The 17,264-nt window shown below is 45.3% G+C and overlaps 1 protein-coding gene across 3 annotated transcripts; it reads right to left on the reverse strand.

Annotated features, from left to right (window-relative positions):
* Positions 1-5,718: 5,718 nt before the first annotated feature.
* On the reverse strand, positions 5,719-17,220 carry LOC128710342 (spectrin beta chain). Of its 3 annotated transcripts, XM_053805392.1 has the most exons (10): positions 17,085-17,220; positions 16,678-17,003; positions 11,004-16,590; positions 10,716-10,912; positions 10,449-10,641; positions 8,695-8,877; positions 7,780-7,889; positions 7,521-7,687; positions 7,270-7,452; positions 5,719-5,769 (listed from the first exon to the last, which is right to left on the reverse strand). In XM_053805392.1, the coding sequence occupies exons 1-10, from the start codon at positions 17,218-17,220 to the stop codon at positions 5,766-5,768; spliced, it is 7,086 nt and encodes a 2,361-aa protein (XP_053661367.1). In that variant the 3' UTR covers positions 5,719-5,765. The 3 variants fall into 3 exon arrangements, with proteins under 3 accessions (XP_053661367.1, XP_053661370.1, XP_053661369.1); XM_053805395.1 differs by lacking the exons at positions 5,719-5,769; positions 8,695-8,877 and having other exon boundaries at positions 7,266-7,452; XM_053805394.1 differs by lacking the exons at positions 5,719-5,769; positions 8,695-8,877 and having other exon boundaries at positions 7,266-7,452; positions 10,422-10,641.
* Positions 17,221-17,264: the final 44 nt, after the last annotated feature.

Genomic DNA, 17,264 nt, shown 5'->3' on the forward strand with positions numbered 1-17,264 from the left:
TTTGCGCACTCGATGTCGCTCGATGGCGAAACAATGGCCCCCGATTGGTGTCCTTTTCGGGCAAGGTCAATGTTTGCTTTTTCTCAAGTTTTCGTACGGGCACGGCGGGCGTGTGTGTATGTTTGCTTGACAAGCAAAAAATGACAATCCGCTTAGAAATGACGAAAAGTGTGCATTGGTTTTCCCACACACACGCACTCACACACGGCGTAAAAAAGCGATGGAGATGGTATCCTTCCGCACACACTGTATTACGAAAATCACTCCCAACACACTAAACACATATCACATACATACACACACGCACACAGCTTGAACACTTTACAACAAGAAGGTTCGGATGATTGGGATTAATGAGTGACGAGGTGTTGTTTTATCTAGAAAATATCCTCGCCTTTCGTCGACCCGCACACCAGCGCGCACGCAACAATCGGACACGCACACAACCACACGCACACGAGCGCACAGGCGCACACACTATACGCACGGACCGATTTTTCCCTTATGCTTTTGCCGAGAAGCGTCAAATAACAATAATCACGTTCACGCGAGAGGGCTTTGAACTGCTTATCGGCCGGGGGGCCCGCAACAACAGCAGCGTGGTAAGATGCGGGCACTGGATTAAGGGTGGCTACTACCGCATCCACCGCTATGTAATCCAACAAGTGTTTTGATCAGCGATTGTACGCGTATGTCCCAATCCCTTACTAGATGTCTCGGGGACGTACAAACCGCTAGCAAAACGAACCCCTTGCCGGCTGCTGACAGGCGATGGGATGATGCGTAGAAAACAGACGACGTTACACACTGTCCGCAAAACGGGGAGTACAGTAGCGGTGTACTCACCACGAGCAAATGACGCGACGGGAACCTTCTCCGTTCCGGCTGGTTTTGTGATCGAAACAGTACTGGCCGTGGGTCGTGCGTAGCTCTCATGTAATTGTTTTCACTAAACACATCACCAGCGGCACGGATAAGCGAGCATCTGTGCATGACGGTGAAGCTGTGGTCTCAGCGTTACGTTAGATTAGGCGTTACGACATTTGACAGCTGGAAGCGTTACTATTTCTGGAAGGAATTTTTACTTCAAATTGAATTCTTATTTTAATGACAGCTTACTTATGTGTAAGCTGTGTTGTTATTATATACATGATTTACATTGCTTTTATAAAATTTTCACTAGAAATTTAATTATTAAACATTCATATTAGATTGGTACCTGTTGTACCCAGTTGGCAACGACTTGGCTGCTTTAGAGCTGTTTAAGAGCTTCTATGCATAAAACGCAACATATGCACTGATTTCAATCGTTTTTCGAGTGCACAATGAGAATACGCTAATATCGATAGGTTTTAAATAAAAAAAGGTTTTCAGATGTATTTTAAAAGTATACACACACGCTCACCCAGCAATGTTGTATTTTTGATATGAGACACTTGTTAATACCTTTATTCACTAATCGATCACTTTCAGCCAGCGCATAACGGGTTTGTTTTGTTTTTCTTTTTGCAATATGCCATCCATGCATTAGTAATTTGTGTTGTTGGTGGTGTGTAGCTTTCGGGTTTGTTGCAATTTATTATGTTTTTTCGTTTCGTTTTCGTTCTGTTTATGCTAGAACAGTTTGCAATTTGCTTTAAATTGTTATTGTTTTGCTGCTGTTGCCTGTTCCCTTCTGCTAGCACTTGTATCCCAAAACAAATTGTAATGATTTGCTTATCTTACCCACCTATTAAATAAAAGTTTTGCATTGTATAGAAATGTAAATACAGCATTTGTATTTCAAATGGGGAGGTGGTGTATGTGTATATATATATATATATATATATATATATATAGATCGTTTTGTATTTTTTTGTTTTTGCTTTTAAATTTGCTTCAAGATAACACGAAACATGTCCAGAAGGGTGTTTTCCTAAGCTTATCTCATTAATGTGTGTCCATACTCCCTCTCTCATCGTTAATCTTTTACTGCCTTGGGCAATTTACTTGTCGGGACAAATTTGTAAATTAAAAGTTTAGTAATTTGTTTTTCGTTTTGGTTTTACGACACCTTTTCCTTGTTTACTTCAAATACCAGCAAACTAAATCCCTCAACTGCACGCAAACGTCGTTCCAAATCGAACAGAGCGGGATAGAAAGCAAAATAAGCATTTATATCGCATACTATTTAGCGCTTATTACATCGATATTACTACTAAGGGGGGCGATTTTGCACGATTTTTGTTTAAATTGCACACAATGCTATTTGTTTTCTTTGTTTTCATCGTTTTTAATTTTCGAAATTGATCATGGTGAATCCAATCGTTAGAATAATTTGTACCCAATTTTGTTTTTTTTTTTGTTGTATCACTTAAATCGTTATTGTTCATCCCTATTTTCCCCCATTTTAAACAGCGACAGCCGCTTCCTTTCACATGCTGGTACCATTTTCTAGCAAAACTCGCGCGCAAATACACACACACACAAACGCAGTGTAGTAAATTATCGTTTCCAAAAAATGGATTTTCAACAAAAAAGCGTACCACTTAGTTAAATATATATTTATATATAGCATATATCGCCATTCACGAGCAGAAAAGTGCACTTTCTTTCCTCTTTCGCCACCAAACACGAATGGGGCTTGCTTCCTTCCTTTGCTAATCCTTTTGGCGTGATAATCCAACACTACTCTCTTGCTTGCTTTGCTTTCAAACATTGCACAATAATACTCACATCGAATGCTATAACTGCTATAAACTGTCGCAAAGCGGAAGCAAAACAACAACGAAAAAAAACGGCAAACCGAAAACAAACAAAAAAAAAACATCAACGTATCGATAGTACTTATTTTAAACGTAATGCTTATTTATTCCACTTTTTTCGTTTTAATCGTGTTTCTGCTCCTTCTCATGTATATATATAGATTTATAGACTAATCATAATAATAATAATAATAATTATGCATTTGTATCCTTTTTTGTTTTTGTTTTACCTTGCGTTTCTAATCATAGGCTGGCAGTTTAAAAATATATAATTCATATTTAAATTTGATTGAATTTTCTCCTTCTTACACACAAATCCGCTTCACGATGCTACTTCGGCGCGTTTATAGTGTGTTTAGTTTGCTATAATTTTAGATGCTGTTTTGCGCTAGTAACGCTTTGTTCTTCCCCACCTACGGCCAAACCTTTATTCTTATTAGCTTGCTTTCTCCTTTCGGCTTAGTGCGCGCCTTAAAACGAGGATTGCGGGGGGGAAGGATATTTGTGTTTGATTCCGTTTTGTTTTATATTTGTGTGTGGTCCTTACTAGCTAATCTTTTTTTTTTATTTGTTGCTTTTTTGCACTGCGAAACTGGCGTTTTACTACAACACATCATTGTTTTCTTAATTCTCCTTCTCTTCTTTTATTTCGCCACCGTACTGCTAGCAATCACTAAGACAACGCAATTTTAGCTTCTTCATTTTTTGCCACGCCTTTTTGCTTAAGCTTACCAAAAAAAACAAAACCAACAAAAAGGCAAAAAACAGATAAATTATATATTATGCAATAAATAATACACGCACGCGCCCTTAGTAGTAGTAGTTTCAGGGCAAACAACGTGGTGAACGGTTGCTATAGCGATGTGTCAGGGTTGGCTTCGTTAGACGGGATAGTATAATATAATGTATAATGCAATAGTATGCTACCAAAGCAACAAGAGCAGTAGTAGGCTAGATTTGTCGTTTTTTCGAATATTTTTCATCCTTCCATTTTCAATGCAATTGCCACTGGAGCCCAAAAAACAATCACTCAAGCCGGACAATGCGAACGTTAAATATACACAAACACACACACACACACCCATATAGCAATACCGTGTACGCACTAAAACTGCTAAACACCACTAAGTGTGCGGGTCCTTGCACTAGCGATCAAAGAAAGCGTATCGGAAAATCATCGGAAAATAGAAAAACACTTTAGCTGCACAAGGCAAACCTTTATAGGATAGCAAAATTGTGGCTGCGTTAAAGTGGGTATCTTGTATTCAAATTACTATCATAAATCGAAAGTTTACATATACCACGCGTTGCCGTTTTGTTCTGCATACAAACACACGTATAAGCTGCCGCTCACTACGGAAACAAACCTCCGCGCGCACACACGCACACACCAAAGCACACGCACGCTTTCGAGTTTCTTTTCTTACGAAACGAAACGGAAGCCTCTATTACTTCTTTCTCGCTGTTTCCTGTGCTGTGGGCCTTTTTTTTAGCTGTGTTATTATTATGTTTGAATGTTTTCTTTTATTCATCGTTCAAACGCAACGCAGAGTAAAAGTTTTCCTTACACAACGATGCGAACGTGTTTCTCGTTTTTTTTCTTCGTTTGTTTGATAAATTATTCATTTAAATAAATATATTACTACCATTACTCTTGTGTGCACACGCCACACACACACATACATGCCTTTCTCATCTTTGTATTGATTTGTAGGTCCAGGTTCAGTTGGAAATTTGCACTATAAATGTTCTTTTTGTGACTCTTGGCGTGATTTTACCAGGATACGTCTATCGCTCTTATAACATCCATTTCTATCTTTTTTTCTACTGCTTACTTTGAGTTCGTTCAAATTTGCTTTTTAGTTGGCCTCAACCCACATCATCACGTATCATATGAACGCGAATGGATGGGAGATGTTACGCTTCTATATATGTTTCCTTTTAGTTTTGCATTTTCCTTTTCTCATGCGAAATGGCGTAGAAAACGGAACCAGACACCTCTACATACAAGCCCCGGTTGGTTTTGCTTTTTTTTTTGCTAGCGCCTAGAGCTGTGTTGTGTTATGTTTGCTTTTATGCTTTTCGATTTCCGCTTGTTTATTGGCAACAAAACGGCTCGGTGTCTTTCGCTATCCTTGTGTGTGTGTGTAGAAATCGTGCAAAAGTAGTAAATAGTAGTACGGCTTGTTTTGCTTACCATACACATACTTGCCACACACACACACACACACACATATTGTGTATATATTCTCACGCGCATGGCGCCTAACTTTCGTCGGTATGGTAAAATAAAAAAAAACTTTTTTGTATAAAAAATATATCCCTCATCGATACAACGCAATAAAACGATAATGTAAGCCAACCCATCACACCGAGCCTTAGAATACGGGGTGTGTGTCCACTACCTAACAGACCTGACCGTCCCGGATACTTAGATAATAGTAGCTAGAAGTTCGATTTGGGTTACACTCATTGTACTGCTGCTACTACTACTACTACTAGCTACACCTACTGGCAATAACGTCTTCTCATCCATCACCACCGGAATTGTATCCATGTATAATTTCGTCCTTTCCGGCCTTCCCGTGGGTTGAGTGGGGGAGGAAGGGTTGTAGATGTAGCGATGTCGATCACTTATTCTGTCTGCCGGATATCGCCCGCACAACGCTGTAGTTCGATACTCATATCCACAACAAATAACCATTCATGCGGTTTGCTTCGTAATGTGCGGGAAGAGCTTAAACGAAACCAAACACGAAACACGAACCAATCCGGAACAGAAGGCAGGAATCGAGCGTCCTGGCCGTGTTGAAAGCGGGGGCACGCGCACTTGGCTTAATAAGAGGCTCGATTAGGATTAGGAGTGATACAGTTGCGTGATTTTTGTGGCTCGTTTTGTTGTTTAAGAGTGATAGCTGTAGCTGTTTTGTTGTAGTAGTAGTATTTAGTTGTTTCTTGATGTTGTAGTAGTATTTTGTTCTGGGTTTGTTTAACGGATTCATGTATGTTTTCGCAATTTTCTTAACTGTGGAAGTAAACGAGAAGTATAACGCAATAGGAAGAAGAAAAAGAAAAGAAGAAAACGAATGAGAACAATTTTCAACCGATTTTGCCCATACCCAATCCAATATTCCTTTCCTAGTATACAACAAAAGCGGATCGGTGGCGTATGATTGGTGCAGCCACCGGGAGCCCGACGGCTCGAGTGCCGGGGAGTTTTGCCAATCATACCTCCTCGATCTTGCCGAACCGAAGCCCATTTGCGTAAGCAGAAGTAAAGCAGTATACGGTGCAGCGTTAAGCGTGTTCAATGTACCGCACCGGAAACGGGATATTCCCCCCCAGATGCGCCAGAAACGGGTAACGCTGCACCATGCTTTCCTACTTGTGTTGTCAATCCGTGTATGTTTTGTTTTGCCAATTGATTCGTTTTGCGAAATGATTTTTTGCTGATACATGCCTTGATGCGCGCGCGATGTGCTTCGTGAAATGATGAAAAAAAGGGTAACAAAACAAATGTACGGACGAAATGAACATAAAGCAAAATTCACCGCCCGAACCAATGGGGATAATGTGGGGATGCAAAACTGTAAGTTTTGTGATGTTTATGTGGAACATTGCGTGAAATGATTGTTTGTGTTGGTGAAGAGAACACGTTAAGAGTTTGTAAGATTTAACCTTCTACTAGCAGCGATCTTAGTTGCAAGTTGCACATTAAACGGCAGCGTCGTCTAATTCGAGAGGAGTTTGGTTAAAAGTGGTAAGCACATTGCTACACCATAGTTATTAGCACAAACGAGATGTAACTGTTGGTTTAATGCTAGAAGACTAGCCAGCATATTGTTTGTGGATTATTTGTGCTGCACTGTTCCAGTGCTGTTCATCAAGAATAGATCGTAATACGATCGTGAAAATTGAGATTAGTTCGTTTATTTCAGTGGGAATGTTATGTTTGTTTTGATAGAGGTTAAACTTTTGAAAAAATCGCAATAATTTGCAAAAGGTGCCGTTTGTGGTCACACATTCATAGGGGGGGGTTAGGGAAAGCTGTGAAACACGTGTAATTTTTTTAAAACAAAACATAAAACAAAATATTTATATCAAACCGAAGCAAAACTAACATTCGCGAAAAAACTGGAAAGCCATAGAAGGACGCTGGGTACGGTACTGGAAGATGCACGCGCGTTCATGGTTGGAGGCCACAAGACTCGTCCATACTGTTGAGTCTCGATCAGGGTACACCCACCCCCGTTTTGGGGATGTACGCGTTAACATAGCAAACATTTTTGCTCGAAAGTTTAATATACAATCACAGGCAAATAAATCGAAAACAATCTGAAAGGCGGGGGAGATGCGGGCGCACAACACGCGCACTAGTGCCATATCATTAGCAAAAACGAAAATCAATCGCGTTGGTGGGCAATTCAACTCAACAAATTACAAACAAAAAACTCAATCAACCACGGGCACGATGGAAAATGGATGGATGGATGGTTGGTTGAAGAATGGTAAAATTCCGATTTACTTTTTCTTCAGTGTAAAGAATGACCGTCTCTTCTGTTCATCCTTCTGAGAGGAAGCGGGCAGCGTTAGCGAACGACCTTCGCCGCTAGCGTCAAGCTCGCATTGTGCTTTCAAAGCCGTTACCCATTGCTGCATCTCGGAATCATCGTGACACTGGAGCAGGAATTCACCACCATTCGATAGCCTACAACAAAAAGGGGAATGGAATTACATTAGATAAATGATAAACGGAAACGCTTCCTTCGCTCTTACTTGATTCTGAACACGTGCTTCTTCTTCGTGTAATCGTTGGCGATTTCGATCTGGGCACCCTTCAGCTCTAGTGGTGGCTCACCGCGGAACGTCTGTTCCGGTACTGATTTAGCTGATCTCTGATCCTTGAAGAACGTTAACCGGCCGCTACGGGCAACGCAATATACCTAGATGGAAATGAGGAAGGAAGACACAACAGTTAACCTCCCGCACGCAGAAACTACAACCGAATGTGGTTAATCTTCGGTATCATACATACTTTATCCCAGGAACGGTTCGAAGCCTTCTTCGTGGTGGACTCCCATTCGTGTTTGCGTGTAAGGACGCCTTCCTGTGCACCTTCATCTGCTCCACCTGGGCTAGGACGATCTGATGCATGAGTAATGGGCAAGAAGGAAAACAGCAAAAATAACGAAAACGGTCCCCCAGAACAGGAGACAACAGTGTTAGTAGTTAGTAGTTTGGAGGGCATCACATTGCAATCGTTGCATTTTCAATAGCAATACATTCTCGTCTCACGTTTTGCATCATGGTTTGTTAATTCTAATAGTCGTACAAGCCTCACTACAAAATATGCCATTCGCGAATGTGGTACCAAGGTAGTACACCTTAGTAGAAAGTGTAGCTCGCATTAATGCTTTCATTTCTTATTCTTGTCTCGCAATTGCAGTGCGCAAGTCGGTGTGTGCTTATCTACTTTTAAGCTTTCTGCTTTGAAAACGTTTTGTTTGTCAAACAAGCGAACTACTTCAAAGCTCACAGAGCTCACACAAAAACACGCATCACACAAACACACACAATATCACATCCATAGATCATGCATTTTGTGGTGTGTTTCATATGATGTTTATATCCTTAAAATAATAGCAAACAACAGCATGCAACATTAAGTCGATAAATGAAACATACGCGGGATAATTATACCTACTGCTTGTGTAAAAAACGATCCGGAACGAGAAAAAGAGGGAACAAACAAATAATGGGCCTGAAATTTTGATGATTTTCTCGCGCTAACGTAGGCAAGAAGGATATTTGGAGCGTCTCTTTAGGACAGGAATTTCACGACACTAACGCACACGTGGGGAAAATGGTGTATGAATGAGATATAGCCAACCAATTGCAGTGGGTTTTGCGGAGGTGGGTAGGGAAATAATATCTCTGGCGAAACCAATACCTTCGTCATCGGAGGCTGCCTCGTCCGCTTTCGAGGCGGTCCGCTTCCATCTGAAGCTGCGGAACGGGCTTTTGGAGCGGGATCGTCGACTGACCTTAACACCGGCCGATGCGCTTGCCGAACTGCTGGACCGTTCCTTCGGTATACCGGAGTGCCTTCGCGATACGACCGTTTCACCGGCAACTGTGCGTAGAGCCGAGTGCAGCAGCCCCCCGGGTTGTGTGTTTGGTGAGTTGGTGGGAAGGTTGGTTGGTTGTTTTGGGGTGACAAAAACAAATTTGGGCATGCAGCAAATGCAGGTGGTGGTGGTGGTAATGGTGAAGGCGTTTTATTTGTGGGTGTGTGGGGGGGAAACAGGATTTGGTGACCGTTGGCAGGCGTAGTTGACGGTTGGTGGTGATGATGAGTGTTGATGATAAAAAAGTAAAACGTATTAAGGATAAACTCATGAAAAACGCGACATTTTATTATAGAAACATAAATAAAAACGAAATTGGGGCAGTAGGAATATCAACGAGAGGGAAGTTCGTGAAGAGTGCGCGCTATTCCTCATAATAGCTTCTTGAAACCAACACCACGATGAACAAACAGAACTCCCGGTAGGATAGGCAAACAATAAGATACAGTTCCGTCCGACCACCAATAAATGATACGAAATGATTACGACTAGAGACAAGGTAGATAACACACGATAAATACTTACAAGAGGATCGCTTCGGTACGGCTCCGGTTGACCCGGACGTGATTTTAAAAATGGAAGTGCTTTGCTCGAGCGAAGCACTTCGAAACGAACCGAACAGAATCTTGGGCTTTCGCACATGCACTGATGATCGAATGTTATGTTACACAGCATAGACACCCACAACCAAAGCCACACAAACACATGAATTAACAAATGAAAATAATAGTAAATTAAAAATATGTTAGTTCGTTGAGTAGAAATATTGCATTGAAGAAACAAATGTTTAACTACAACCAAATTAACATAACAAAAAGTGAATAAAATAAATAAGCAACAAAGGACAACTTAATTTAAACCAACACACCACACCAAGCCACAAAAACACACAGAAACATTTAATAGAAATACATCCACAAACACACGCACAATATTGCAGAGAGGCATTGTATTGAGTAGAGGCTACGCTATCAGAAGCACATCGAGAATACGTTCTAAGAAAGATAGGTCATAGTGTTATGCTCAAGTACCTGTCTGGGAAATGGGTCTTTCTTTTTCTACAGGTGAAGTTGCACGCATAGTGACTACAGGTGTTGAAAGGTTTTTAAGTACATTGCGTATTTCAATTTCCAGTTGTTTTATGTTATTTGGATTTTTTTTTGTTTTAGTTTGTATTTTACGTGACCGCCACATCAAGTGTTCCAATAAGAGTATGCCAATGGGTTATTGTTTTGTCAATTGTTTCATATTGTATTAGCATAGTGAATCGCAGCGGGCAGCGTGTAAGAAAACGAATGAATTGTGGAGGTATATATATAAAAGGTACGGTTAAGTAGTGATACAACATTGGTTAGCAGTAAGAAAAAGGTTTAGTATAAATAAACATATTTAAAATACTGTTAGGAAGTGACTAGTTGAGGAATAGTAGCCTTAACAGCAAGGGATATTTAAATATGGAAGGATATAAACACAGGATGGTGGATAGAATATTTGCAATATTCCAGAAGGGTTTTGTTTTGGGGTTTATAAGGGAGGTAGCTTACAGGACAGTTACAAATCGAAAACATCTTCTCACCTGACTCTTGTTCTCGGGTGGAATGTGGTGATCCTGGTGCGTCGGCTGCATCACGCGCAGCGGCAGCTTCTGCCTGTCGTGCTGCTTCGGCTTCCGCTTCAGCCGCAGCACGTGCTGCCGCTTCCGCTTCCACCCGTTGGCGTTCTGCTTCCTCGGCTGCATCCTGACGACGCTTCATTTCTTTGAGCTCAAACTGAAAGAAAAGGAACCAATGAAACCACGACCAACAATTGTCGCCCATTCCGACTTGCCAAACCCCAAACTCACCGTTGTCAATCGCTCTAATGCGCTAAAGCGTTCCTCTTGGGCAGCGGCAGATTTTTCGAAGGCTTCATGCTTCTTAATTAGATTCTCCACCTCGTCAATTGTGTGTCCTAGCTCGGTTGACATCAGATACGGTTCCTGTGCGATAAGCCATGCCTCAGCGACGGCAGCATCACGAGCGAACTGATACACTTCCAAGACTGGCAAATGGAAACATAACAATACATTTTAGTCACACGTCAATAAAAATACAACTAGCAACGTAACGTTACACAACGATAGTGCACTTACTCAGCTGTAAATTCTCCCAACGCTCTTCCCATCGATGTAGCAGCGCATTTCGGCTGTTGGTGAGCTGCAACAATCGATCCTTAATGTCGGCCGATGCGTAGTGATTACGCGAAAGCAGTTCCTTGCCCAGCGCCAGACAGGCACTGAAGTTATCCTCACGCGTATCAATTTCCGCCTTCAGGCTTTGATGGTTGTTCATCAGCAGCTCAACGCCCGATACGTCGCGTGGTTTCTCCGACGTGTTCATCTGTCGCACAACGTCTTCCATCCACAGCATCAGCGTGCGGACCATGTTGAAGAACTTGAACAGATCACCGGTGTCGGCAAGCTTGCCGCGACGCTCATCGCACATAGCCTGCAGATGGGCCCACGCGTTCAGCACTTCATGTTCGCGGTTCGTAATTTCCCGAGCCTTCTCACCGGCGTACGCCGCCTGCAGTTTGGCCGACTCTTCCTGAATCTGTTGCACCTGCGCGTGTAACGTCATCAGGTCTTGGATGAAGTTCTGGTGCTTCCGCTGCAGTGCCGATACGACACCCGCATCACGGCCCAGCTCCTCCGAAACGCCATGCTGTTTCTCGTTAATACGTCCCAGCACGTCCTTGCAGTCGTGGAAGAATTTGTGCAGCTCGCGCGAAGCGGCCAACATAGCCTTGCGTGTTTCGATCAACTCAAGCAGATCCTGCCAGGACTCATTCAGACCGTCCTTCCACTCGGCGATCGTAGCACTGTCCGAGTGACCGGCATGGATGAGATCGTCAGCAATACCGTTTGCCTTTGCGACACGCTCACTGCCAACGGTGGCGGTGTCTTGGGCGAACTCGTTGAAACGTTCCCACAGCAGCGTAATGTGATCGTAGTCTTGTCCAAGCTCATGCGAACCAGCAACCACTTCGCGATCGGTAATCCATTGTTCCAGATCATCTACCTCGCGGCTCAACATGAACAGCTGCAGGGCTTCATCCAATCGGGCACGACGTTCACCTGCCAGGTCCTTCAATCCAGCGTACAGTTTGTCCAGTTGCGATTGCTTCACCGATACCTGATCGCTGTAGGCGTGCTGTTCGGTCGTAAGCTGACGTGCGGTTTCACCCAGCTGGCGAATTGTGTCGGCATAGTCTTCCACCGATTGCTCCAGACTTTCGTGCTTCTTCATCAGATTCTGGGCCGAGGTTTCGTCCTTGCCACGATCCTCCACCATCATGTACAGCTCCTGTTCGCTCATCCACGATTCCGCTTCGGCCGCATCGAAGAAGTACTGCTGTACCTTTTCCGATTGGTCCAGCTGTCGGTGACGATTTTCGACCGCATCCTTCAGCTCCTGCCACTTCTGCGTCAGCTGGCTGATCAGATCTGCGTACGAGCCTGCATCTTCGTGGCCCTCGTCGATCAGCTTCTGACCATTGTTGCAGATCGTCATGATGCGAGGCTCGTGGTTGTCGATTTCCGTATTCAGCGACTGGTGCTTCTTCTTCAGTACGTGTACATTGAACAGCGAGTTGCCGTATTCCGTCGATTCGGCCAACGGCATCTTTTCGTCGATCCACAACTTCTCATCCTCGACGTCTCGGCGGAACTGGAACGCTTCCTTCTTCTTCTCCAGCTGACGTTGGCGCTCCAGCAGTGGGGCCTTGATCTTTTCGAAACGTGCATTAACGGCCGTCTTCTTCTCGACGATCGGTTCGACCACGTCGGACGGAGCCGTCTTCGTCAGTACCTCCGTCTGTTTGTCAAGCTCCTCGACTTGGCGGGCTTTCACGGCCATCTGTGTTTGGATGATCTGTTGCTTCTGCATGAGAATGTTCACCGAGGTCAAATCGTTACCAGTGTCTGTGTTGATGATCTGCTTCTCGAGATCATCCATCCACGAGTCGATATCGTCTACGCTCTGTTGCACAATCACTTCACGCTTGGCGTCGAACAGCAGGGCACCCTTTTCCTTGGTGCTGGTTTCCAGCTCGTCGAAGTTCTTCGACAGATCCGTTAGCTTCGGTTCAATGATCTCCTTGAACTCGGGCTTCTCCACCATCAGCTCCTGGGCGGCCTTCTTCGCCTCATGCAGACGCTCCTTGTTGGCAGCAATTTCTGCCTCAAACGCCTGATGACGAGTCCATTTCGAGTGTACCGTCTTGGCGCTGCGATAGGTGTCGTCCTGCGCGGTGATGTACTTTTCTTGTACCCATTCCGTCAGCTCTTCAATATCCTGCAGGAACTCGTGCAGCTTCACCTGGTTCTTTAGCTTCTCGTGCAGTTCCAGCGCACGGTTACGGTTATCGTCACGACGGTGAGCAATGCTCTCGGCACGCTTCGTGATCTTGTCCGCATCGAAATGATCCTTGCTCGTCATCTGACCCGCCACCTGCACGATCGTGTTGAACTTCTCATCGTTAGCTTCCATTGTGGTGAGGAACGCTTCATGACGCTTTAGCTGATTCTCGGCCTGTTCCAGATTGACCGGGGTATCATCCTTGCTAAGCACGTGCTCTTGTTGGCTGAGCAGTACCTCTGCTTGGCGGGCATCTCGGTTGAACAGTTGTTGATCCAATCCTTGGGACAGAAGCACCTGGCGGTTTTCCCACATCTGATGCAGCTCCTCCCAGCCATCCTTCAGTGCCTTCAGACGCTCGCGCAAGAACATGTACTGCGGGTCCTCGGTTTGTGTCGGTTCCGACGTAAGACCCTCACCGTACTCCATCATCTTCTTGTAGTCCTCGGTGTAGTTGTCGATTTCTTCGCGGATGCTCTGATGTTGGTTGAGTAGTTTCTCAGCCTCCGGCAGCGATGTTGGCGTATCCTCGGAAGCGACGTCCGTCTGTGTCTTGGTCAACCAGGCCTGGAAGTGATCCAGATCGCGCAGGAAACGGTGCAAATCGCCTGCCTCCTCCAGCTTCGAATCGCGCTCCTTCAGCATCTGCGTGAGTTGCTCCCAGATTATTTGAATCTGGGCAACGCGCTCGCGGATCAATGCGGCCTCTTCCGGATGTTCGCCCTCGATTGAGTCGGCTTCGTTCTCGAGAGCCGTCAGCTTCGCCTGGATAGCGGCCAAATCGCGTTCCATACCGCTCAGACGGCGCTGCAACGTCATCACACCGGTCAAATCCATCTGCAGACTGTCCGTCTCGGTGAGAATGCGTTTCTTGTCCTCGATCCACGACACCGTTTCGCGGCATTCGATGTAGAACGTTTGCACACCGTGAGCAGATTTCAGATCGTCGCGTTTGCTTTCCGCTTGTTCGCGCAACTTCGACCAAGAGTTGTTCAGGTGGTTCTGTTTCTCTTGAATTTCCAGCGAATTTGGATGCTCCACATGCAACAGTTGTCGGGCAAGCTGGTTCACCACAGCTACGCGAGACGCATTGGCGTTCATCTCTTTGTCGAATCCGTCGTAGCGATGCTTCATGATTTCCACATCTTCGATGTCCTTGCCAGGGACCATTGTCTGCAACATGCGCTCCTTCTCTCCGATCCACTGTTCGACACCATCGCTCTCGGAAATCAGTTTGTACAGGCTGAGAGCATCCAGCAGTCGCTGTTTGCGCAGCTTGGCCAACTCCATCAGCTCCTTGTAGCGGGCATCGATCGCGGCGAGACGCTCGCGAACCTTCTCCTGTTCCGGAGGGTTTAGCGTCAAGCGATCGGCCTGAGCATGCAGCTGTTCGATCGTTTCGGCGTAATTCTTGAGCTCGTCCGCCACGTCCTTGTGCTTCTTAAGCAAACTTTGGACGTTTGCTTCATCGCGACCCACATCCTCCGATGACACCAAGCGCAAAGCGTCCAACATCCAGTTATCGATGTCATCCGCATCGGCGAACAGCTGGAAGTAATCTACGGCATCTTCTAGACGCTTGCGACGGTTGTCCGTTAGTTGGCGCAAATTGCTCCACATAGACATGATTTCCTTCAAACGCTCATCGATACGATCGGCACCGAAGTGTCCACGGCGCACCAGTTCATCTCCAACCTCGCTAACGGCCATCAGTTGCGGTTCGTGCGACTGTATCTCGGATTCAAGCGCCTTGTGCTTCGACAGCAGCAAGTTGACCGTCGTCAAATCATGACCAATCTCATCTGCCGACACAATCTGTTCCTTCTCCTTGATCCAGTTCTCCTCATCAGCCATGTCCCAGTAGAACTGCCACAGCTTGCGGTTCTCCTCCAGCCGAGAGCGACGTTCAACCGCAAGCTTGCACAGCTCGGCGTAAGCATCTTCCAGACGCTGGACACGATCGACGATGATCGACGGGTCGCACGGTTTGTAGTTGTCCTCTTCGTCGACCAGGAACTTCTGCGAGTTTTGCACCACCTGTTTCACACGATCACCAAGCACATTGATGTCCGCTTCGACCAGCGAATGCTTCTGCAGCAAGTCCTCCACACCCATCAGATGTTTCCCGTAGTCGTCTGTCAGAAGACGCTGCTTGATTTCCTCCATCGAGTCCAGAATGTAGATCATCTCCTGGAAGTTCTGCTGCAGCTGGATGGAGAACTCGAGGCGCATGCGTCTTGCACGGAGCAGTTCGATCAGGTAGTTCCACAGACGTAACACATTATCCTTCCGGGCAGCAATGCGCTCGATGTCGTGATACTTTTCTGCTTCCAGCTCGTTGCAAACCGCCACCACAGCTTGTACACGCTCCTCGTACGCAAAGATGTCCGTTTCGATGGCTTCATGCTTCTTGGCAGCCGCTTCAACCGCAGCCAGATCAAAGCCAAAGTTATCCGTGCTAACCAGACGCTGGTTCTCGGACAGCCAGGTTTCGCGCATCGTAGCTTTGCGGTTGAAACGTGCTGCAAGCTGTTCTAGCTTCTCTTGGCGGATCAGCTCTTCGCGCAACGCCAGTTCACGCTCGTGCTCAGCCTTTTCCAACCGTTCCCAGGCCTTGTTGATGTCGGAAATCATCTTACCCTCCTTGGGCGTGTACGGTTTTTGATTGTTTGCTCTCATCTTTGACTGGAGCGTGAACAGCAGCACCTCGAGGTTGCCCTTCTCGACAAACTTCGGCGGCTTTTCGACCGTGCGATAGTTGGAGAACTGTGCCAGCTGTTGCTGTACGCCTACCAGCGAGTTGACGAAATGCCGATCGCCCAACTGCACAATCGTCACTTCAATCCACTTCAACAGCTCGCTCGTCAACGATTCGTACTCGTTGATCATGCGATCGTTGTCCATCGCAATACCAACCACCTTGCCAATACGCTTGCCCTGCACCGTCTCCTGCTTCAGCTTACTGAAGTAGTGATAATACGTCACGACATACGTAATGATCGACTTTTCGTCCGGATGATCGACGAAAATGTCCTCCGCGTCGAGCAGCTTCGTCAGGCCGAGCTTCTCCTCCGCAACATTGAATGCATTGTTCAAGTTTTGGATCGGATTTGTTTTCGACAGCTTGTCGAACTGTATCAAGTCCGGCCGGTGCTTGTGTATAATTGCATTGAACGCCAATCCGTCACGCCACGAGGTGGTAAAGTTGCGCACGTTCACATTATGATAGCCGGCAGTTTTCATTTGACACCACAGCAGCAAAGCATCCTTGGCGGATTTGGTCTCTTTGTTGTCCGTTTCTTCTATAGTAATATCTTGAATCTGAAAGCCAAAACAAACGATTTTAATACGACGCATTTTTTACTAAACACACACATACACAAAAAACAATGATCTGTCTTAATTTACCTGGAAGCGTAGAATGATTGTCCAGATCAATCCCAGGTTCAAACTAGCGTTGCCATCGACAATATCGTGCGAACCGATATTTTCCAAATGGACACGCTGTTCGCGGAGAAATTGCAGCGCTTTGTCCACATTTTCCAGACAGTGGATACGCATCTTGCCCTTCGTTGGCCGTGGCAATCGCTCGCCAGACAGTACCTCTAGCAGCTTGATCAAATTTTTGCCATCCCGCATATCCACGTACAGGTCTTTGATCGGACTGTTCACCCGAACAAGGTGCGAATTGACCCATTTTGTGAATGTCTTTTTTTGAACACTTTCACGTTCCTCTGGAATGAGCAAAGAAAATTGTATGTATTACTATTAGCACGCATCGAACACTTACAGCCTTTTGTTTCACATTAACTCACCTGCTAACGCCTTAATGCGTGATCGTTCGAATAAACGGGAACTGGAGTTTCCTCCGTCGTATTCGATATCTTCGATAAATTCATTTCCAGGACCCTGGCTAGGGTCCCATCGTACTACGGAAATGTCAGTCGTCATTATTAGGAAGCAATGGAAAAGGAAATAGTCACTATTTTCTTCCT

The sequence above is a fragment of the Anopheles marshallii genome, chromosome 2, assembly GCF_943734725.1.
Source record: "Anopheles marshallii chromosome 2, idAnoMarsDA_429_01, whole genome shotgun sequence".
Classification (NCBI taxonomy): domain Eukaryota; kingdom Metazoa; phylum Arthropoda; class Insecta; order Diptera; family Culicidae; genus Anopheles; species Anopheles marshallii.